The sequence below is a fragment of the Ictidomys tridecemlineatus genome, chromosome 7 (genome assembly GCF_052094955.1).
Source record: "Ictidomys tridecemlineatus isolate mIctTri1 chromosome 7, mIctTri1.hap1, whole genome shotgun sequence".
In the NCBI taxonomy this organism is placed as follows: Eukaryota; Metazoa; Chordata; class Mammalia; order Rodentia; family Sciuridae; genus Ictidomys; species Ictidomys tridecemlineatus.
The window spans coordinates 193,126,193-193,150,036 of record NC_135483.1 but is presented as its reverse complement, the minus strand read 5'-3'; the positions used below and the strand labels follow the sequence as shown (position 1 = coordinate 193,150,036).

General features: G+C 48.6%; 1 protein-coding gene and 1 long non-coding RNA gene across 2 annotated transcripts in view; one reads left to right on the top strand and one right to left on the bottom strand.

Moving 5' to 3' along the window:
- Window positions 1–6,102: 6,102 nt before the first annotated feature.
- On the top strand, window positions 6,103–15,301 carry LOC144365677 (uncharacterized). The gene is made up of 2 exons (XR_013424413.1): window positions 6,103–9,804; window positions 14,992–15,301. It is a non-coding gene; the product is annotated as an uncharacterized LOC144365677 (long non-coding RNA).
- Window positions 15,302–18,359: 3,058 nt separating this feature from the next.
- The window catches only part of Trpm8 (transient receptor potential cation channel subfamily M member 8), a 74,410-nt gene continuing 68,925 nt past the window's right edge, over window positions 18,360–23,844 (bottom strand). Inside the window, exons 24-25 of the mRNA XM_005326403.5 lie at window positions 23,136–23,228; window positions 18,360–20,899 (exon numbers count right to left, since the gene is read on the bottom strand). Coding sequence (XP_005326460.2) covers window positions 23,178–23,228 — 51 coding nt within the window. The 3' untranslated portion in view covers window positions 18,360–20,899; window positions 23,136–23,177. The remainder of the gene's footprint in view (window positions 20,900–23,135; window positions 23,229–23,844) is intronic.

Sequence of the window (23,844 nt, the reverse complement as noted above, 5' to 3'; positions counted from 1 at the left end):
TCCATTCATTTGTGGGGGAAGCTCACTGTTCACTCTCAGCTGCTGTGAATATAGCAGGCAAAAATCTCTCCAAGGACCTGGTTTCAAATCTTTAATACCCAGACCATGAGGTAGCTCTGCTGTTAAGCTCTGGGGACCCTTCCCACCCTTTCTCCTTATCAGCAGCACTCAAGGGGCCCAATTTCAGCAACCAATGTTTTCCATTTCCCCGGTGACATCTCGTGTGGCTTTGACTTGCGTTTCCCTGGTGGTTGGTGATGCCGAGTGTCTTTTCCTACACCTGTTGGCCATTTGCACATCTTCTTTGGAGAAATATCTACTGGAGTCCTTTGCCCAATTTTAAAGGGATTTTCTGCCTTTGATTTGCAGGCGTCCCTTACACATTTTAGACATTGACCAATCAGACGTGTGGTTTGCAGATACTTCTCCTCATTTGGTACGTGTTTCCTATTCTTTCTGTTAATCATCTCCTTTACCCTGTTCACAGGATCTTTTAAAATTCCATGGAAAAATAAATAAATAAAATGAAATTCCATGGAGTCTCACTCTGCATTTCTCATCTTTTCTCTTGGCCTCGTATTCAAGAGAGCGTTGCAAAAACCAGTGTCAAAGTCTTTCCCTGAATTTTCTTCCAGGAGTTTTATAGTGGGGTTTTGTGTCTAAGTCTTCACTACATTTGAGTTGATTCCTGAGTGTGCTCTAGAACTCGGGTGCAGTGTGATTCTTGGCACGTGGATATCCACTTTTCCTAACACCACTGGTAAAGACTCGGCTCTTTCCCGGCAGCACCCCAGCACCCTCGTCAAAGATCAGCTGACCAAGCTTGCAAGGATCTGTCTGTCTGCACCTCTGTCCCGTTGATCCACTGAGCCACACGTCTCTCTTTGTGCCAGAGCCACACTGTTTTGATCACGGATCCTTCAGTGTCTTCAGATCAAGGAGGACAAAGGCCCCAGCTTTGTCTGTCCTTCTTCCTCAAGATGACTTTGGCCATTCATGGTCTTTGGCAATTCCTCATAAATTGTAGAATTGTCTTTTCTATTTCTGCAGGAATGTCACTGGAAGTTTTATAGAGATTGCATTGACTCTGCAGATCACAATGTAGTATGAATTCTTCCGTCCATGAGCCCACGCATCTTTCCATTTATCTGTGTCTTCTTTCATGTCCACCATCTTCTGCAGTTTTCAGTGAGTCTTTGGCCCCTGAGTTAAGTTCATTCCCAAGTTTTATGTTTCCTGACGCTATCATGAATGGGACTGACTTCTTAATCTCTTTTCCGAGTGCACGTTGTTAGTGCATGGAAACACAACTGATTTTTGCACGTTGCTTTTGTGTTGTGAAACTTTGCAGAGTTCCTGTATTAATTCTGATGTTTCTCTCATGAAATCTTCAGGACTTGCTAGAACTTGCTGGAACTTCAGGACTTGCTTCGGTTATCTGTGGATGGAGACCGTTTAGCTTCTTCCCCTCTGGTTTGGAATCTTTATTTCTTTTTTCTCTCCTGTTACTCTGGCTCAGACATGGAGTACCATGCTGGGTAAAGATTGCAGAAGTGGACATCTTGGCCTAATTTTTGACTGTAGAGGGAAAACCTTAAGCATCCAGCATAATGTTAGTGGTGGGATCTCCATACGCCGCCTTCATTATGGTGAGGCAATTTCCTTCCTGTCTAGCTGATTGTTTTCATCATGGAAGCTAGTTTTATTATCCTTTGCCAACTTGGGACTTGGTTGCCTTTGTCCTAGTCCCCTAGAGTGTAAACTTTGGTTTGTCACTTGGGACTGCTCTCCTTCCACATTGTGGCCAGTCCTCCCCGCCCGGCTATCACTGCAGCGTGCACCCTCTGCTGTCTCACGCTTTCCTTTTCATCAGAATCAATATTTCCTACTCTCCCCCCCCTCACCTTTGGCCCCTGGCCATCCTCATCAGGGACGCTGGCCTGAGCGTGCTAAGTTCTGACCTTTGTGGATGCTCCACTTCTCCTTCTGCTGTTGACTCTGGTTTCGCTCCGTTGTGTCTGAAAAGATGCCTGGCTGGACCCCAGTCCCCCTCCTGTGCAGACTGGCTCTCTGACCTCACAGGGCCTCTGTCCTGGACAATGCTCCAGGTATGTCCACTTCTGTTGTGTGGAACGTTCTGTGCCTGCTCAGCTCATTCCTTCTGCGGGGTCCAGTCCTTTGCTCCTTTATCAATCACCTGCCTGGACTTTCCTCCTGCCACTGGACACGGGGTACTGTCTTGACAATCAGCCTGAGAATCCGGGGCCTCTTAACCCTCGCCTGTGGATGTGTGTTCTCGTGAGCTTCCACCTTCCTGAGCTCATCTCCTGCTGGCTCCAGAGGCTGTCCAGGTACTGCAGGTCCCCTGGAGCCACATCAGGTCCTCTGGAGCCACAGCAGGTGCCCTGCAGCCACAGCAGGTCCCCTGGAGCCACAGCAGGTCCCCTGGGGCCACAGCAGGTCCTCTGGAGCCACAGAAGGTTCCCTGGAGTCACAGCAGGTCCCCTGCAGCCACAGCAGGTCCCCTGGAGCCACAGCAGGTCCCCTGCAGCCACAACAGGTCCTCTGGAGCCACAAGAGGTCCCCTGGAGCCACATCAGGTCCTCTGGAGCCACAGCAGGTCCCCAGGAGTCACAGCAGGTCCCCTGGAGCCACAACAGGTCCTCTGCAGCCACAGCAGGTCCCCTGGAGCCACATCAGGTCCTCTGGAGCCAGAGCAGGTGCCCTGGAGCCACAGCAGTTCCCCTGGAGTCATAGCAGGTCCCCTGCAGCCACAGCAGGTCTCCTGGAGTCACAGCAGGTCCCCTGGAGTCATAGTAGGTCCCCTGGAGTCACAGTAGGTCCCCTGGAGCCGCAGCAGGTCCCCTGGAGCCACAGCAGGTCCCCTGGAGTCATAGCAGGTACCCTGCAGCCACAGCAGGTTTCCTGGAGTCATAGCAGGTCCCCTGGAGTCACAGTAGGTCCCCTGGAGTCACAGCAGGTCCCCTAGAGCCACAGCAGGTCCCTTACAGCCACAGCAGGTTCTCTGGAGTCACAACAGGTCCCATACAGCCACAGCAGGTCCTCTGGAGCCACAGCAGGTCCCCTGCAGCCACAGCAGGTCCCCTGCAGCCACAGCAGGTCCCCTGGAGTCACAGCAGGTCCCCTGCAGTTATAGCAGGTCTCTTGGAGCCACAGCAGGTCCCCTGCAGCCACAGTGTCTTCAGATCAAGGAGGACAAAGGCAGGTCCCCTGGAGCCACAGCAGGGCACCCAGCTCTGTGTGTTCTCAGCCCTTCCCGGGCATCTGGAATAGGCCAGCTCCCATGGGCACCTGAGCCAGTGACCCAGTAGCCCCACCCCCAACCCACCAGACCATTAGCTGCACAGTCCAGACTTTTCCTCCCCGGGAGAAGCTGGGGGCCGGCTTGCCCACTCCTGGGCGCGCCTGCGGAAGGGAGAGGGTGCCATCCCTGACTTCTAGGCGCTGGCCTTGCCCTCAGCTGGGGTGCAGGACCCCGGGTTGTGGAATCACTGTGTGCACGTGGGAGGGAGGGACAAGGGAGGGTCCACGTTGGCAAGAGAAAGCACTGGCCAGCAGTGTCCCCGGCTACTCCAGTCACATGACCCCAGATGACCTCAAAGGGAGCAGGGCAAGAAGTCCTGCGACTTAAACCCAGAGAATCAAACACTTGCCACACAGCCCAGGGACACCTGCAAAAGGAAAAGTGTGTGGGGGGGTGCTGGGGCTGGGCTCAGTGGTAGAGCACTTGCCTGGCATGTGTGAGGCACGGGGGTCCATCCCCAGGACCCCATTAAAATAAACTCAATAAATAAAGCAAAGTTGTGTCCATCTGCAACTAAAAATACTGACTCTCAGGGACACAGAGGTGGGGACAGGGACAGGGCACAAAGAGCCAGTCTTCCTCTTCCATAACAGGCATTCACAAGAACAGAAGAACCAAGAAATGGCAGGATACAGCTATTACATAGAAATGTGAAAATATAACACGTTTAGTTTTTAGTTTAGTCTTTTCTTCAAAAGACTCTTGCTAGGTCTGAATGGGGGGCGAGGGTCTCTGTTTTTCACGGTGGTGCCCTTAGACTTTCCAATGACAGACGTTATTCTGAACAGGAATTAAAGTTTTCAAGACTGGGAGGAAACACCTCCGATATTGAATAGAGACTCTCCTTTTTCCACACACAGAGATGCCACACATCATCCTCTGAAGCAAAAGCCAGGTCGCAGCGAGGTGCCCTGTGGACGTCTGGCCTCCGCTCCAGATGCTCAGGCCTGAGGCAAATCCTGTGCCTGTTCCGTTTCCCATCCTGCAAGCCAGCTCATGCTCTCCCCAGGCCAGAGGGTGCCCGGATGATTGAGAACCCCCCACACCTCAACGTGACCACACAGCTGGGTTCCACGTGCCCAGGACCGTGCCTAACGCCCCATGGTTACCCCGTGTGGAGAGCCCCTTTGAGGGGAATCTGGGTCTGGGTAGAGGCTGGGCTCCTTGGGGTGCTTGCTTGGTCCTAGGGTGAGATGTCAGGTATTGCAGATAACTCAGTAAGTGACCTTGAGGGAATGAGCAGTGAATGAGCCCAGGTGAAGACGCTGGAGTTTCTTGGCTGCACCATTTCACCTACTTAGCTGCACCTGCACGTATATAAAAGCTCTGTCTTCCAACTTCTGACCCAGGGCTGCTTCTGCTGTATGTTTCTAAACTGTGGGTATATTTCCATTTCCAGGAGCCCCATATAAAATACAGCTGTAACCATTTGAAAGGGAACAGAAAGAGATTAAAGACAGGAGGAAAACAGCACAGAAAAAGAGAGGAAATGAAAATCTTTTGCTTACTATAGATTCCCACACAGTGGTGATCCTGCAAACAGGAAAAATAGGGGCTTGTACCTGAGACATATGCATTTCATCTCTGTGCACCAGGATACCAAAGTCTAAGAAATACACAGAATGAATAAACGATTACCACTCTAATTAATATCAAGAATTGTGAAGGGTTTGAGATTTGTCCCAACACACAGCTGGAATGGATGCTAGAAGACACAGCCCCCCTGTCACAGAGGACGGAGAGTTTGTCACTCACAGCAGGAGCCAGAGCTCCAGCACCTTACGCGGTGGTCACCAAGCCACAGGTCTCACAGAGCAACAGGGAAAGAGCCAATCACATTGCAGTGGAAGATCACTGACGTTAGGAACCCAAACCATTAGCGAGCATGACTTCCCTTTTGTCCAAGGAAGATGTCATCTTTATTATGTGGCAAAGCCAGCATGTGTGTCCTCTGTTCTTCAGGGACCCCTCTCTCTCTCCCAAGCCTGTTAATTATACCCAAATCCTCGGCTGGAGGGAATCAGAAACGAAGCCAGTCAGTGCCTGCTCACAAGCTGTGCAGAAGTGTAAGGAGCCAGCGCAGACTCCTCTCCCACCGGGACCTGATTTCCTCCTGACCCACCTGTTGAGCTCTCCAGGAGTCCTCTGCCAGCCTCTGACCTGCTGGAGACAGCCTGGTGGGCAGCCCCTCCATGCTTCCAGGGGAAGATCAATGATCTTCAAAGAGTCTCCCAAACATGCCAAATGACAACAGGGACGAAGAACCTCGAAGGAAGCTCCCACGGCCTTCTAGAGGGTATGTGGAAGGTGCTGCCGGGGCCTCAGCAGAGCTTGAGGTCTGGGGCCAGGAAAGGTGCTCCCTTGAGATGAGAGCTAAATGTCGAGTCAGAATTAATGGCACGAAGAAGAGAGGCCAGAGGGCCCCTGGTGGCTGGAATGGAATGGCCAAAGCCCTGCAGCAGGAAGAAGTGTCACCTGTGAGTGACAGGTCCATAAAGTAGTTCTAGTTCATGCCTCTGTTAATGCTGACCATTAATGGCATCCCTGTCCCTCCCCAATGGTGTCCTGTGAGGAAATGGGGGGGGAATCTCAGAGGAGGCCAGGAAGGGAAGCAGAGCCCAGCCCACACTGCTGTAGAGCTCCGATGACAACCTTGGTCACTGGTCCGAGAGCATCAGGGCGCGGTGAAAGAGTTTTAAACGAGAGTAGCAGGCGGCTAGATTTTCATTTTGAAGGTGTCGCTTCTGGCCTGGGTATGGAGAAGAGGTCAGGGGGGAAGCGCAGGGGAACAGGGAAGTGCCAGAGTCTACCACCACGGTCAAGGCCAAGGCGGCAGTCCATGCTAGACCAGAGTGACAGCCGCAGCGGGGAGGAGCCGTGTGGGTTTCAGAAGAACTCAGAGGATTATACCAACCGCGCAGAAGGGAGAGAGAGGAGAGCACACCAAAGATGAGGCCGAGGAGACGGTCAGGCCTACGTGCCACGCGAGGGGCGCATGCACAGCCGGCGTGGGGTACGGCAAGAATCCGAGCTGGAGTTGTACACCTGGGAAGGCCCGGCATCTGAATGGCAGGTGAAAACATGGGAGATGACGGGGGCGGGGGTGACAGAGAGCCGGGAGGAAAGCCACGCTTCCGGGAGAAGGGCGCTGGGAAGTTGCCGTGAAAGGTAGGAAGAAAGTCTGTAGATGCCGGGTTCCTGAAAGCCAGAAGAGGGGCTCGGGAGAAGGAGGTCATCGACCTGGGACGGGGGAACGTCGCTGGTGTAAGGACCTGAGATCACTGGCCACCCTGGGGAGACAGCTCTGAGGGGACGGAAGGCTGAATCATGTCAGAGAGAGAAGGAAACGGAGACCGGGGTACGAGACAACTCCAGACCACGGCAGCGGACACAGAGAGGCCAGGGGAGGGTGCAGGGCACGGGTTTGTATTTTGAAGATGCAAGAGGTTTGGACAAGGTGAGGTCCTTCCAGTGGGAAGGACTCGGTGGAGAGGAGGAAAAGAGAGGAAAGCGCGAGGAGGGGTCAAGAGCACGCAGGTCCTGGGCCCGTCCCCGGAACAGCATCCGCAGCACAGGAGGGAGTTGACCTCGGTGAAGACCAGGGCCAGCGCCTCCGTCCAGGGGCGAGACCCGAGAGCTGGGCTGCGAGGGGAGGAGGCTGCGCGGTTCCCACGTGGACGGAGGTAGAGAGACGGCTGTCGTCTGCCATGGTGTGGGAGGAGACCCCGGGACCGGGCAGAGGAGGTCCGCAGGACGTTGGAGAACGGGGATGAGCCCAGGGTCAGAGTAAGCACAGGAGTTGCAGGAGCTTTGGGCCACACGCGCACTCACACGTGGCACACACGTGGCGACACCCACGCGGGCGGGGGGGCCCACGCCACTCCTCCCCACACTCCCTCAGGGTGCTCCCAGGCCCACTGCAGCCTCCTCCCGTCCACGCCTGCCCGCCCCTCATCTTCCCTCCACCAGGTCCAGTCTCCGGACAAAGGTGCCTGATGAACTGTGCAGGGACCCCAGCCTTCCGGGATCCCGGGAAGAGGGCACAGGAGGACCGTCTCCAGAGCTCCTTGTTCTGCATCCGGCCTTTCCTCTCAGCCCCATTGGCAGACATAGACGGAAGGGAGCCCCAGTAACCAGGCAGAGCAGACGCGGGGGCTCCTGACTCCCCCTTCAGAGAGTGAGCAAATGAGGGCACCCAAGAGGGCACAGCCTCAGCGGCTCACAGTCCAACTCCTCCTCCTTTCCCCATGAGGGGGCCAACGCCCCAGGAGGGCTCCTGATGGGTCTCCGGTGGGGATGGTGCCTTCTCTTGGGGACAGCTCAGGGCACACCAGCTGCAGAGACCAGCAGGGCGCGGCCCAGGGGCAGGAGCTCATCCTCCCTCCCCCACTGAGAAGCGCTGCCATTCAAGTCGGCGGCACCCCTGGCCTGAAAATGAAAGCCCGTCTTTAATAGGGCGAGAAACTGTGCCACCTCATTACAGAAGGGAGAGAAGAGGAAACCGCACGGATGAGAGACCTGAATCCGGGCTCTGGAGCTGGGGTGCAGAGAGCTCCTGGGGTGGAAGGGAACTTGCCTCTGACCTGGACGTGCCCTCACTTGGAAGAGACTTTTGCAGCTTCCCAAGATTCCAAAGGACAGAGGGGGCAATGCCCTAGAGCCCTGCTGGGCTCTGAAGGGTCTGCTGGGTAGGACGGGACCTCTGCAGTCAACAGGCCGGGTGCTGGTGCCCTGGGTGCTCCCCAGAGGGTGGGCTGTGCAGAGACCCGCAGGGGCACTCAGCCGCTCCCCCTCACCGGGCCGGGAACTCCTGCATCTCGGCAGTTCCAGGTCACTGAAGGTGCACCACTCAGGGTAAGCATCCTGCATCATGTTAGGCATCTGAAAGAAACTGACAGCTAGCAGAGCTGGCCAGGAGGTCCAGCCAGAGCGAGCTGCGGCTCAGCAGGCTCAAGGCAAAGCAGGGAGAGCCCCAGGGAGTTTCCATCTTGCAGTGGTTTTGCCTCCACGGGGAGATTCATCCAGAGGACAGGAGAGGTGAAAGGAAGGCAGGCCGTCTCCATCCACCTGGAAGAGTGGCTTCTTGTGTTCTTCACTCATCTCAGGAAAAAAAAAAAAAAAAAAGAAAAGAAAAGAAAAAGAAAAAGAAAAAGGGAGCAGCATCGTGAGTGTCCTAGGACTAGAACGAAGCCGGAGGCAGTGAGGGCAGAGGGCGGGAGAGAGCACCCAGGGGGGCAGGCCCTGAACCACCTCCCTGGCTCTGGGTGGGCAGTGACCTGAGTCACCATAGACCTAACAGGGAGCAGCACTTGGTGGCAGGGGTTTGGTCTTAGGTGCTTACTGAAAAGCAAAACGGCCGACTGAGCTCAGCGAGGCTATTGCAAACATCATTCTCCTGCCTCAAACCTGAGAATAAGGCCGAATGCTTTCTCTGACACCCAGATGCTAACTCACAATAAGGGGGGCTAAGGAAGAATAGAGGTATGTCGCGTTCCACGCGACTAACACTCAGGGTCACTCCAGGGGAACTGGGCTAACTAGGCGCATGACGTAACCACACAACAGACAGATACCTTTTTCTTTGGGGGTGCTGTGATGGCTCCTCTGACCTTAAGGGTCCAGAGAGAGAGAGAGAGAGAGAGAGAGTGCTGACCCCTTTTATTGAGGAGAAGCCATTCAAATGAGGCAAGGGGTCAGGTGTCAGGGGGCTGAGTCTAGCTTTGTGATGTCTGCATCAGCAGGTTGACTAACATCTAATAGGCCACACCCAAGGGCACAGTAAGAGAAGGGGACACACAAAGGGTGTTTCCATGGAACATTCTATCCCAAACAGGGCAAAGGGGTAATATCCCAAAGGAACAGGTGAGCGTAGCTCGACCCATGGGGCTGCAGGAAGGCGCACCCACACAGGAGGACACATTTGGTGGCATTTTTACTCCTCTCAATGAAGCCAGATTTAAAGTTAGGTAGTTAGTGTAGTTAGGTAAATTGGGTCTAATATCCAGTGAAATCTAAAATGGAGGCCATGCTGGGAATGACTCAGGGAAAACAGGACAACTCATGGAATGTTAATGAAGTTCTGAAAAGGCCCTAGGCCAAAGTCCACCTCAAAGAAGTGTTAACCAACAGCCCCAACAGATTTGGAAATAGCCCATCCCAGAGAAGTGATAATCCCACCCCAAAAGGTGATAATTAGGCCCACCTGTGTCCCACCCCTCAGGCCTTCCAACCTACATTCCATCACTGAAAGAACTATAAAAAGGGGAGACAACTGCACTTCCACGGATTCCACCTTTTGGGTCCCCTTCTTCCTCCGGGAGAAGTCTTTTCTTCTGTCCTTTAATAAATTTCTAATTTCTACTCTGACCTTGCCTCGGTGTGCTTCTTTGGTGTTATTCTTCAACATCGGGGAGCAAGAACTCGTCACCGGTCAACAGCGGTAACATATTGGAGGTCCCACCGAGATATTCTACACCGAGGTAAGCGCCTCTCTACGCACCCTATGTCTGTTTGAGGTGCATCTCTCTCTCTTTCTGGAGGTAAGGTGGGCACCCGTCGGCTACTTAAACGCAACTAGTGCAGCCGCCACTCTACAAGACTCGGGTGAGAGGTTTCTTGGCCTAAGCAGCTCTCAATCACCTGTTCGGTACAGAGCAGGCATGTTGGGTTCTGCCAAAGCCGTTTCCAACTTTTCTGTCTGGGCCTGGAGAGCAATTGGCGTGAGTACACAGTGTCCCGAATCCCGATCTGCCTCAGATGCGTGGAGGTGGAGGAAGGAGTTTGGAACAACTGCGGAATCCCGGTCTGGGCTACTCTCAGACGTTTCCAAAGGTTCCTTTCTCTTGAGCCCTCTCCCGACAGCCCTCAGGGGTATCCAGGGTGATCGGTAGATGAATGGCACTGAGGGAAAGCTCCAATTACATTTGCCTCCGTATGGGCCATGCAACACTCCCAACCCCGCATCCATTCCTCCTGGATGCTTCCCTTCCTCTGCGGGTCAGAAACGTTAGCAATTCAGGTTGTAGGACTGAGAAAAAGGCATGGGATAATTAGTAAAATCTGCCCAGGTTCTCTAAGGTGCATAGGTAACTTTCAATAGTCTGTTTTACCGCCCAATGTTTAAAATGTGCTGTGGTCCTTAAGCTGCTAAGAGAAGCATTTTTTTTTTAGAATCAACTCTGGTAATCTGCTAGTCTACAGAGCAAAGGCGACAAAGAGCACACAATTCAATGGGTTTTTAGTGGTCGGGAGGAAAGCAGTAAGGCCCTTAAGTCTGAATCCTCCCAGGGTCTTTGGCACAGGGCAAACTGAGACCCTAGCACTTTGCTAAAGGGGACCAGAAACCCCTTGGCAAAGCCAGGTGAGAGACGGGTTTTCTGGACCGTTTAGGAAGCTCAAGGTTAGGGAGACGTCCCTAAGGAGAACAGTTGTCTCCGGTGCAGCATGGGCGCCTGAGTCCTGTTTTCCTCACTCAGACAGGAGCTTCTCTCTCTCCAATACGCCAGGTGCACCACTAGCCTGCGTATTGAAAAATTGGGATAAATTTGAACCTCAGATGCTCAAGAACAAGCGCCTCATTTTCTTGGCCTGGCCTCAATACAAATTCTCTAATGGAGAAACCTGGCCACCAGAGGAAAATATCTTTTTACAGTTTGATAAAGTTTACAAAAAAGAAAATGGTGTGAGGTGCTGTATGTTCAGATTTTCTTTGCTCTAAGGGAAAATTCTAAATTATGCCAACAGTGTAAAGTAGACTTAGCTATGATATCTGCCATGGAGAGAAAAAATCTTGGACTCACTGAGGAAAAAGAATCAGAGAAAAATTTGGGCTGATCAAAGTACATACACCCTTCCCCCTTCAAAACCTAAGGCAGATTAAAAACTGACTCTACTGGAAGGTTAGGAAATAAGCCAGATTGCCTGGGATTGGATCTATTCAAAGGAGCTAATCTTGCAAGTGAAGGGGAAACTGAGGAATTCCCAGCAGCTGCCAAAGCCATTTTCGCTTTGGGGAAATTTCCTCATAATTTCCCTGCACTGTAAGAATTACTCCACCTAAATGCAGTAAAGTCAGTCACACTGAGACCCTATGTGAAAACATCTGGTCCACTCATGGGGAAATCTAAGGTGCCACTGATAGGAGTCATAATTAAATGAAGGTTCAAAACCTGGAGAGATATTTTCTTATCTGGTCTGTTTTAAAGGTTATAGATTGTTTCTTGGATGATTTTGGCTAAATGTGCTTTTTTGTAACAATCTGGTATCTGAATGGGTTTCTCAAGCATTGCACAATCTTGCAGTTAAAAGTTAGGGTTAGGTAATTGTTTAGTTTGTGATTTCAGATAGTTCATACCAGAGAACTTTAAATACTTAGAATAGAAAATTAAAAGAACTCTACTTCCAAGTTGGCAAGTAACTCCCAATCATTGTTTTATTTTTTCATCAATTTTTGAACTGGGTAGCCTAAAGAGATTTCACTAGGTATACAGTGCATTGATTTGGGCAAGGATAGTAAATTATGATTTGGTATCTGTTTCTCTCAGTGTGTAGGATTTAGGAAAAGTGTTGAATTAAAACATTGGTCTGGCTTACTAAAATGACATTAATTAGCAACAGTCTTGGGAATTTTAGATATACATGGTAGCGTGTGGATTTTTTCCAGGTGATTTAATGTACTTTAGGAACTTCAGAACAAAGAAAGTAGCTCAATGATCCCGAAGGAACTTCTTCTGATGGTGGCTTTTATATTATCAAAAAAGATCCTATTTTCAGTTTTGTGTGAGCAAGTTTTTCTAGTGTAGGAAGATATAAAGATGAAATTTTGTAAATTGTATCTTATTTCTACTTCCAAACCTAAAAATTGTGACTTATGGTTAAAATGCCTTAGGCATAAAATTTCTGCTCAGAATTCCAGTTTTCCAGGTCCTTCCAGACCTCAGCCAGGGCTTATGCTGATATGCAAACAGAAGCAGTTTGGAGCTCAGGCCCAAGGGAAAAAAAAAGAGTAAAAGTGTCTTTTTATGGGAACTCAAACTGGATTAAACCAAAGAGTAAATTGTATGGCATTTACTAATTACTGGCTGGTCAATTTTTTCTAGGACTTTTGCCTTTTCTTAGATTCTATATTCTTTTGAGCTCATGATTTTGTTCCTACAGACAAGTTAATGTTTTTCTGATAAGTTCTATTTTTGATCAACTGGAGTTTTTTTTTTAAACATTGCAATGAGATTTCACCTGAGAAATCTGCAAGGCCTTTTGTGTTATGTGTTACACTTGTGTTAGTGTTGTATGTTGGTATGTCTGTGTGTATGTCCATATATCATGCAGTGATATGACAATTGACAGATGAGGAGCGCTCAAAAAAATTAAAAATGGATCCAAATATCTTTGATTCATGTGATTCAAATGGCTCAATTTAAATCTGGTAAACAAATTAAAAAAGGAGATCTTAAGCTTATAAGTTATTCTAGGTGTTAAAAAAAGGCCCTAATAAATGTCTATGAAATAATCTGCTCAGATTCAAAGGTTTACAAATATTGTTTCAAGATGTGAACAGAAGGAGTAATTAAGAGGGTTTAAGTAAGTGATAAAGAAGGTCTGTGCAAGTTGGTTATAAGTGTAAGTTTTTGAGCAAAGTAATCTTAAAGAAATTAAACAGCTGGTTAAACAAGTGCTGTTTTAGAGAATTGTGCTATGTTATTCCTTTAAAAGCTAAACTTGATTAATATAAAAACATCAATGTAATTGGTGCCATTAATGTGTTCATATCTTCCAAATATACAAGTCTGTAAGGTAGAAGCTTTAGAAAGAGCATTATATCAAGCAGGTATTCTCAAATTGTATGGTAATTTTAGGCTTAAAAGAAAAACATGTTGGAAGTTTATCATTTGTGTTCTATAACTGGACTTGTTATCAATAAGTTATGTAAAGTTCCATGTTACTTTTTACATTGAGATACAATTTAAATGTATTTTTAAGTTAATGAAAGCTTAATGAGAGCCTAATCTATGTGAAGGTTTTATTGCAAAACACAAAAGTACTTTGCTATTTTTCTACAAAAGGTTAAAAGCTTTCGGCCTTTCTTTAATTCTTGTTTTAGATGTGACATTATGTTGTGTTTGCTCAAGTTCACAACAATTTATGTAGGCTTTGTAAAATGATGTCCAAAAAGCAGAGATCAGCTTCAGAACTATAGTATTTAAGACTGTTTCTGTCAAGTGTGTCTGTTTCTGCCAAGAGAGACTGCATGAAGAGTCCCACCTTGAGATAAGGCTCTATGTCCCATCTCACTGTATGTGAAAGTTACTATGAAAGAAATAGGCCAGATTTCAGTGCATTTAGAGTTGTGTCCAAAAGTTGGGTTTTGTCACGATTGCCAGGATCTCAAACAGGGGATTATAATGTATAACTCTTTCAAAATTCAAGGTAGCTATTACATAAACTAAATGTTTTTATCCTAGTTAGTTTTGTTTTGTAGTTTGCTTTTAGATGGTCTAAGGATTGCCTGTTAATGTTTTAAAGAGGTACTGCTTTAAGAACTCACAACCTGGGTTAACTTAAGATAAGGAGTTATCATCTACAGGATAGAGAGATAGGTATTAAAGCCCAGTACTTAATATAAGGCTGTTGAAGTTTATTTGCTAGATGTTTAAGATTAAGTTTTAAAATTAAAGTTAAATTAAAGGGGCCAAGAAAACCAATATTTGGCTCTTGCCCTCTGAGTCAGTCTGAATCAGGGGATAGGGTCTTCTCCAAAGGGCTCTGCAACTCTAGGCCACATAACCTCCTGATTAGGGAGATTAATGAGACCAGTGGAGGACAGAAAGCCAATCAGTGCATTTGCTGTGAAGAGGAGGGTCATCAGAAAAGGGAGACATCCCTGATGCTCCCGAGGGAAGCCACATGGTCAAGCAAGGCCTGGACCCATCCTAGCGCAAATGGCACTAGCAGAACTGAGAAGCTGCTGTGAAGTTCCTGAGGACTCCCCAGGAGATTCAACTGACTATTAATAATAGATGGAAACAAAGTCAGTTTGACTTGCTTCATCTTAAACACTTAGCAAAGACGGTCAAAACATAGCTATTCCTGGACATTTTAAATGATAATAATAGTTAAATGTAACCTCCAACAATAAGTAAACTGGAGGCTGCAAAAGAGATTCTTAGGTAGGAATGCCTGATAACTATCAAAAGGAACTGCCAGAGTAGTTTTTAGTTTAAGGCCCACAGATATTCCTAACCTACACAGGTAGGCTTGGTGTTTGCTAGTATGGTTATCCAGCCCTAAGTAACAGAATTAAAGATTTCTCTTAGACACAGAAGTCATACTAGTAAAAGGATTTTGCAAGATCAGATGACATTAAATTATTAAACTGTATCTTAAGGAAAAGGACATATGTAACCCTAAAAGTTAAATGTTGTGTTTACATCCCTGACATTTCTGGCAATGTGACAAATATCCTTAAAGATTTACATGCTCAGATAGAAGCCATGTCCTCAGCAACTTTGTCATGGAAACAATATCTTAGCTTCTGGTTCTTGGTACTTCCTGGTGGAAAACATTGTTAGTCTCTGTCTTTATACTCATTGGCATATTCCTGTGCTATGGCATTTATTGCTGCATCAATATGGCTCCAGCCTACTAATGAATTCTTGTTTCTCTTATAGACCACCCATCACTCGAATGGCCCTCCAGCCTATTACTTCTCAATTGGACTTTTAGCATGGACCACTCGATAGACCCTATATTTTTAAAGGGGACTCCAAACTGCTTGCCACGACATCGCCCCTTTTGTCAGCCTGAAGAAGCCAGAAAGATTTTCTTCGCCCCCTTTCCTTACAGCAGTAAGGAGTTCCCAAATTAGAGGGGGGAATGAAGCCAGATTTAAAGTTAGGTAGTTAGTGTAGTTAGGTAAATTGGGTCTAATATCCAGTGAAATCTAAAATGGAGGCCATGCTGGGAATGACTCAGGGAAAACAGGACAACTCATGGAATGTTAATGAAGTTCTGAAAAGGCCCTAGGCCAAAGTCCACCTCAAAGAAGTGTTAACCAACAGCCCCAACAGATTTGGAAATAGCCCATCCCAGAGAAGTGATAATCCCACCCCAAAAGGTGATAATTAGGCCCACCTGTGTCCCACCCCTCAGGCCTTCCAACCTACATTCCATCACTGAAAGAACTATAAAAAGGGGAGACAACTGCACTTCCACGGATTCCACCTTTTGGGTCCCCTTCTTCCTCCGGGAGAAGTCTTTTCTTCTGTCCTTTAATAAATTTCTAATTTCTACTCTGACCTTGCCTCGGTGTGCTTCTTTGGTGTTATTCTTCAACATCGGGGAGCAAGAACTCGTCACCGGTCAACAGCGGTAACATCAAGATCAGGGCTACCATCTTCAGCTACTTCCAAGCACCAGATCACAGGGAGTGACCGACAGTACCTCAACCAATCAGGAGAGGAAAACGCTGGTCACATGACATGACGGCCTCCCACAGAGGTACTTTGGATTAGGCAGAGGGGAGTGAAGGGAGTGGAGGGGGTCTGGGGGTAGGAAGAACACAGAATGAATCAGACATTATGACCCTGTGGGCATATATGACTACACAACTGGTGGGATTCTACATCAGGCACAACCAGAAGAATGGGAAGCGGCACTCCATTTATGTATGATATTTATGTATGGGAGGGAGACCCAGCCACGGCACTGATGGTGACTAGTAACGCAGCTTCCCCGTCAGCACGCCTGGCCAGAAGAGCTGATGGAAACACCAAGGCGCTGAGCCGGCAGGTGGCGCCTGGCGGGGCCTGTGGCAAGGAGTCCTCCTCTAGCCCCAGGTGCCCACCTGGGCCAGGAGCGGAAGACAGAGGTGCTAGAGGCTGCTCTGGAGGCACAGGCTGGTCAGAGCAGGGCTCTGACAGTAGCACAGGAGTTTGTAAGAGAGAGTGGAGGAGGAGGCTCCGGACAGAGGGGACATGTGAGAACGTGATGATTCGGAATGCTGACATTCGCGGAGCAGCTCCGGTGGACCAGGCCTGGGCCTCGGGACTCTCCGCTGCCCCATGGAGTCCCCTCAACCCTCCGCGGAACTGCGGTCATTTCACAGATGAGCAGACCAAAGCACACGAAGTCCATGTGACCTTCTCAAAGCCACAGAGCCAGCAGGCAGCAAAGAAACTTGACCCATGGTTCCGAGTGACGGCACTCCACTGCTCCTAGGAGGAAGTCCACTGAGACAAGAAACAAAAGAGACAAAGAAACCCATGATGGGGGGACAGCACAGGCAGCTGGGTCTCCCCAAGGCACAGAGTCTGGATGGCCAGGGTCAGAACCTTCCAGGAAGAAGACACGTGGCTCAGGATGGGCCCGCCATGGGGGCTGGCGAGAAGTCGCTGCCCACACGGCTTCCCCAGGTTGAGAACTAGGCAGGCAGGGTCGCGTGATGTCTGCTGAGACGAGCCAGGGCCAGGCTGCCGAGACTCCTGGCCTGGGAGTGAGGCAGAACTCAGTGGAGAGCCACGGATGACTCACGTGCAAGGAGGGGGACGCTCTCCCCGGGTCCCAGGAAGATGGCACTCTGGGCCACGGTGAGAATGAACGGGAGCGGCGGGAACTCTGATGGAAACGTGGGCCTGAAGGACACCTTGTGATCGGGTCTGATGCGAGCCACAGGAGGCTCAGGCATGGCGTGATCCATGTTCTGGAAGACTCTGAGCGTTTGGCTTGTTTTTCTGCTGTGCTGGGGATGGAATCCAGGCCTAGTACTAGGCAAACTCTCTACTGCCAAGAAGTATACAAGACTCGTAGACTTCTTTTCTGAAGATTTGCACCATCACAGAGAGGGCTCCCCCAAACACATGCTCCTCAACTCACCCCTCTAGCCTGCCCCACCTTTGTGTTCTTTCTTCCTTCTCACTCAGTTCTCCCCAACATCCCCAGCAGCCTCAGATGCCTCGCCAGCCCCCTCACAGCAGGTGGTGACCATGTTTAGCTGCTTACGGCTTGCTCTCCACCATGAGGTGTTGGTGGGGCACTTCTGCCCCTTGGGAGGACATTTGGTGGCATGCCAGTGGAAGAAATCCCCCTTCAGGGGAGCTGACTTTCTGCACCCACTGCACAAGCCAGGATGAGTGTCTCCAGGGATGTCTCTAATCCCTCCACCAGAACCTCCTGATTCTGGGTCCCTCTGCATTGGCATCTGGTCCTGTGTCTCTCAGCATGAATCCTCTATTTTAAATGCACCTCATCTACTCCATAGATTGTAAGCGGTAGAAGACTGAGCCCGCCAATTCCTTTCATTTATTTTGCAATTCTATGACCAAAGAAGTGTTCACAGGAGACATTCAGTGACAACACAGAGGGCAGGTCCCAAAGGGTGCGTTTCTGCAGATTTCCATCTTCAGGACGATATGTGTCTTCATGTAGGGGCTGAAGGGTCAAAGTGGACAACGAATGGCTGCATCTCCAGCTCTCGCTTGGGGTACAGGGTTGGGGGACCTGACTTGTGAGCCTTTGTTACTAAGACAGAGGCTGTAGGTGGCAGTCGTCTCCATGACAACCACACACTCAGTTCCCCGTGCACCAAGGAGGAGCAGTTGGGGAAGACAGGCTTTCCCAATTTTTCCAGGGATATCCATGGATCTGGACCAGAGGGACCTAAAAGCACTCCAGGGGACACCATCTAAGCAAGGAAAGTGTGCCCCACACTGGAGGAGGCTCCATTGTGGGGTGGGATGGTGGACAACGGACTTCCATGTTGGCCCCCAGACAGAGCCTGTGCACCTGTGTGTGAGACCCCTGCCACCTCAGAAATAACTGCTGTCACATCAGGGTGGCTCTAGGTGAGTAAAGCCAAAGACTCAGGTTACAGATGTGACCCTAAACATAAACCCACCAAAGATCCAGAGAGTGCCTCTGCTGACAAGAACCGGAACCACAGGGGGCTTCCTTCCACTGGCGTGCAACCAGAACGTTCCAGTCACCCGCTCAGAAATGGCAGCTCACGTAACTCCGGAGAACCAAATCCCTTCAAAAATGATTCGGACTCAGTGAAAGAATTTTATTTTTTCCACTCTCAGTAGAATAGCAAAAGGAACACACGACAGACAATTCCTCTGTTATTTATTAACAGTCATTTGGATCCAACCACAGAGTTCTCCAGTTGTGCCTAAGACCACAGAACACACTGATCATACACGAGGATGTAGCACCTTTGAATGAGGAAGGAATTTCCATACGTGTGCTGTTTTCAGGAGCTACACTGGAAACGATTTCGCATAAGCAAAAATCACGTCGAGCAGCTGTGCAGAAACGTCCAGCAGACGAGACGCAGTGGAAACCATATGAATAAGTCCTCTAGGGGGTGACCAGCAAATAGGTTGCGCTGACCTGCACCTCTGGGAGTTCTGACTTAATTTACTGATTTCACTCAAATTCCCCACCTGAATTGAGGGACCGGCTCCCTGAGCCACTCTTTGGCCTGCACAGTCTGTGTTTGCCATTGTGTTCTTTTTTCCAACCAGCATGGAGAGGATTGACCTTCCTGGGAGTCAGAAACAGCAGGTATTCAAGTTGCCATGGTGACATGCAAGTGACATTCTCTAAGGGAGAAATTTTGAACTTTCTATTCATTGACCATTTTTATCATGTAAATTTTGTCCCATCCACTTCCCTCACCGAACTGATAGACCCTCTGGAAGAGGATTCCCTTTCAGGCCGGTACTGGGGTTGAGTAAAAAGTCACCTTCTATTTGAATTCATTCCCTGAAAACCTTCTAAAGGTGGTGAATAGTCATTTTAAATATTGCCCATACAAAATGAAACTCAACTTTTTTTGGTCAATGCTTTGTGGTTTCTCTAATTAGCTGTTCATTGAATAGCTGCCTTCTAGGATTCCCTTCTTCAGCCATGGCATTTATAGTCTATTCAAAGCTGAAAAGCCAGTTATGGCATTTCAATTGCCTTGATACACCTCCAGTGCTTCTCTTTGGAGCTCAGATACCACCACTTTCAGAAAAAGAGAGGACTAAGTGTGCTCAGAAGGGAATCCTCAACTCTATGCCAGTGCCCTCACCACCCATAATGTTTAAATAAGCATAGGAGCCTCTTCCTAAACTAAGGATTAAATGTAATATTTTAATAGCTGTAGCTTCATGTGTCTCACATCATATACTCAAGTTAACAATTCCTATTTGCTATACATTTATGAGAAAGCCTTGGAAGTGGTTTGATCATCACTATAGATATTCCTTGAAATCTAAGCCCTGGGGAATTGGCCCAATGCAGAAAAAGATTCATGCACAAAAATGTTCATCCCGATGGCCAACTGGAAACAGCCTTCAATGACCAACAGTAGAGGCATCTCTAGAGGTGGAAGATCATGGAATTACTGACACAACATTGAAGAATACCATGAATACAAAGAAAACATCTTTGATGAAATATTAGGTGGAAAAGCTTTTACAGAACCATATAGGCAAGATAATGACATTACTTAACATTTTGAAAGGGAAATAAAATGTGCTTAGAAAGAAACTGGACTTGGAGAAACTCCCACAGACATGAGCGGTGACGACCTTTAGGTGTGGTGTTCTTTCTACATCTCTGTGTGGTCTAAAGTTTCTATCCAGGTATTATGTTTAATGAAAAAATAACAAACCAGAGGAGCAGGAGGAGCACCCAGAGAGATCATAGAGCCTCTGGAGGGTCCTGACCATGTGAACAGTCCAGTGACTGTTCACATGGTCAGGAGCAGTGCGGCCCTCAGCAGCAGCACCCCCGCCAGGTGGAGAGGGACCCACCCCTGGGCCCCTGTCCTAGGGCTGAGAAGCTGGAGGAGGAGTGAAAAGAGCCCCCCCTGAGCACAGTGGGGTCCTCTTGCTACAGCACATTTTAGAATCTGACCTGATTTGGGAGACTTTTGACAATAGGTCGAGAAATGGGTCCCACAATACAAAAAAGGAAACGGTAAGGACTCAACTGGAAATAAACAAGAAAACCACCCGGAGTCAGGCAGCCGGGCTGTTTTGTGCACGGGGACGCTCTCCTAGTAGGCTTGTGGTCAAGAGTCAGAAAGGCGAGGGAAAGAGGACGAGTCCAGAACTCGCAGACTCTTCTGCAGGAGGCTCGGGACACAGAGCAGGGGCACCTGAGGCAGACGCACTTGGAGGAGTCTCTCCCCTTTCATCGGCTTCATGTTGCTTCTCAGGTCCCGGCACCCTGGGGTGACGAAGAACCACCCGCTCTGTGTCCAGGAACCTGGGAACTCTCATGGAGCAGCCAATAGCAGGATGGTGACCAGCTTCCCTTGCACCTGCCTGGCTGGAGGGTGGCGTCACCTGTGAAAACAAAGGCACAGCCCAGGTGGGAAGAGGCCCGCTCGGCTCCCATGCAGCCGGGCTTGCTCCGTGGGGGTTTCTTTTGGTGTTGAAGTGGCTCCAAGAAGGTTTCTTTCTGAAGGATGTGTGCTCTGGCCAGGGCCGGGGTGAACTCGAGAGTTAGGTAGGATGCCCAGGCTCCACTCATGCAGCGAGGTCAAGACCCCGCAAGTCTCTGAGCGCGTTCTTCACTCAGTGGTTTCTGCACAAGGAAAACAGGGAGTTGATAGTGAAGCGAAGCCCTGGAGAACCCGCCCAAATGCAGCTCTAGAAGACTCCCAGGACAACTTCAGGTCCTCTGGCTGTCGGAAGGCCAGCGCTGTGTGGGGAGAGGCCGTCTCAGGGAGCCCTTCCCCGGCTCCTGCAGACGCCCGCTGCTCGGGTACAAAGCGGGTGGAGCATGGCCACCCCTCACCCTGGACTTCCTTCTAACCACAGTGTGAAACACACAGCCCTCTGTTTCTTCCCTCCCAAGAGATGGTGAAAGGCTGATTTGGGGATAGAGATGGGAGAACTGGGAAAGGCCTGTCCCAGGTCAGCTCCGCCCTGCCTGGACCTGTGCCAGCTCACGGTCTCCTGAGCTGAGCTTCGGTTCCCTTGACTGAGGCCCAGGGAAAGGCGGCCACCTGACCCCTCAGAGACAGAGGCATCAGGAGGCACCTCAAGAGGAACATTTTAACCACCTGTAGCTGGATGCCTGTGAAATCAAATTTTCAGCAAAATTCTTAAGGATACAACAGACAGAAAATGTCCAGAAAAATTATCTTATACCAGAGGTAAAAAGTACACAAAAATTAGATGCGCCAAAGTCACTGTTCCCAAAGATGTCAGTGGCTGAGGGTGGGTGGGACACCTCTCTCTACCTGTTCTCCCGCACGCTGTCTTACCCTCGTCTGTCTTTCATAGATGTGTGCTCACACACACCGGCACACAGCAACCAGGTGACGCCATCCCAGTTCATCTCTGCTCACCATTTAATTAACTCTCCACATACTACTGAAGGTCTATGGCCGAGCAGAGGGCAGTGGACAGGGATGAAGCCCATCTATCGCCCACTCACCACAGCCAGAGCTTCCAGAGGTGGATGCAGGTCTGAACTTGAGCCTTTCCTGGTTATTACGACTCCTTAATCACCACTAGATTGTTAAAAACCATCCTGAATTGCTTTATCTGTTCATGATTGGGTTTTATCCCCTATCTTTTAGACCATAAAACAAAATGGCACGTTTTCAGAATCCAAGTTATGATTTATTATCAGGTTGACTATTATTTTCATTGAACACTGCGTGAACAGTTGAAATGTTATTCCTGAATATGCAAGGCTTGTTTCCTTCATTTATATTGTCTTATTTCATTTTTCAGTGCAGGGCATGGACCCAGGGCCTCTTCCATGGTGGGCAGATGTGCTCCCACTGGGCTACCCCCCAGCCCCCGCAGCTTGGTTCCTGAGCGCTCCAGATGTCCCTGCCTTTCAGACTATGTCAGATACGCCTCCCTTTCTAACACAGCTCTCCACAATGAAGGGCTTTTAACGTGAGTGTAAGTGTCGGCACTCAAGGGAAAGAACTGAGTGACCAGAAGGACGGCAAGGAACACAATGCCCCACGATGTCCCCCGGAGCACAGCCACTCCACAGATGGAAAAGCTGTGGTCTGAGTGCTTAATGCACAGCCCTCAGTGCGAGGGTCAGTGCGGGTGACCACACAGCTCCGGGCGCCCAGCCGCCACTCGCTGAGTAATAATGGCGGTGGGGTTGGGGGGTGTTCTTTGTTTCCATTCTCTGAAATGTCATAAGCCCACAGCTGTTTTGCCCTCGTCCCACGTCCTTTAACATTTGGTCCCAGGGTTTGGACAGGTAACAAGAAACATACTTAGAGAACATGGTAAGACCCTGGAGCAAAGCCGTGAGCTCTGTCTTCCCAGTTACCCTAATCACATCCTCACGGTGCAGAGGAGCTATTGCTAAAACCCCTGACTACTGCACTAAAGCACTTTGAGCTAGAAAACACCATCACCCTCCATTTATATATCCCAAATCAAGAAAGACAATAATGAATGACAAGACATGTACATCTTAGGTGCTGATGTATAAAGATATCTCCGATATCATGTTAAGGGAGAAAAAAGTAGCCAGTCTTAGAACAGTGTGACTGCGTTTCAATTCATGTCAAATAGCGGAATAGGCAGCAAGCACTTTCAAAGCTCCCGAAGGCTACTGGTGCCCCACAGCTAGCAGTAGGCAGGGACACGTGGGGACAGGCTCCCACATGCTCATCTCTGTAGCCCTAAGTTATTTGGTTTTTGGTGTTTGCACAACGCTTTATTTTCAAATATGATAGCATAACATAAAGCAAGTGAAATTATTATCAAGATTTTAAAATCGTCGTAAAGTATAAATTTTCAGACCAAAGGAAAAAAAACCCATTAGAACAACTCACCTTGACATAATTAGATTTTTCTCCACACACGTTCATGCCATTTTATTTGATTTTATTAGCAATCTCTTTCAGAAGACCCTTGAGATCATTAAGCTTGAAAAGGGAAAAGAAATATGTTCTTAAGATGAATTTTCCAACATTCAATTTGAAATGATTGTTCTATGGCTTTTCCATAAAACAGAGATACACTGAAAGCAAATTCCAGACATTTAGATTAGGGAAGAATGAGAGCAGCACATGAAATTTCAAACCCTGTTTACTGCTTACTTTCTGAGATCATAGCACTAGAAATTTATAAACCAATTAGTAAACCAATTGATATTATCTTTACTCAAATGCCAATCACTAGTGGTTCCTTCACAGAAAAAAACAGATTGCAAGGATACAAAGGAGTGAGATGTAAAAATAAGAATATTACATAAAATATCATCAGATACTATTAGTTTTGCTTTGAGAAAGTATGATCCTGATAAAATTATATGAGATGATACTAATAAATCAAAATGTTTGTCAATGAAGTCTCCTCCCCAAACACACCCACAAATAGTTTAAACATCAAAACATGATTTAAATAAAAAGTAATAAGTAATAAAATTATTACTTATGCACATATGTTTCACAACTCTATTACACAAAATGTATGAAGTCATTTTAAATTACATGTCACATTAGTATTTTGATTAAAGTTCATAGTCAAAATGTTATTTCT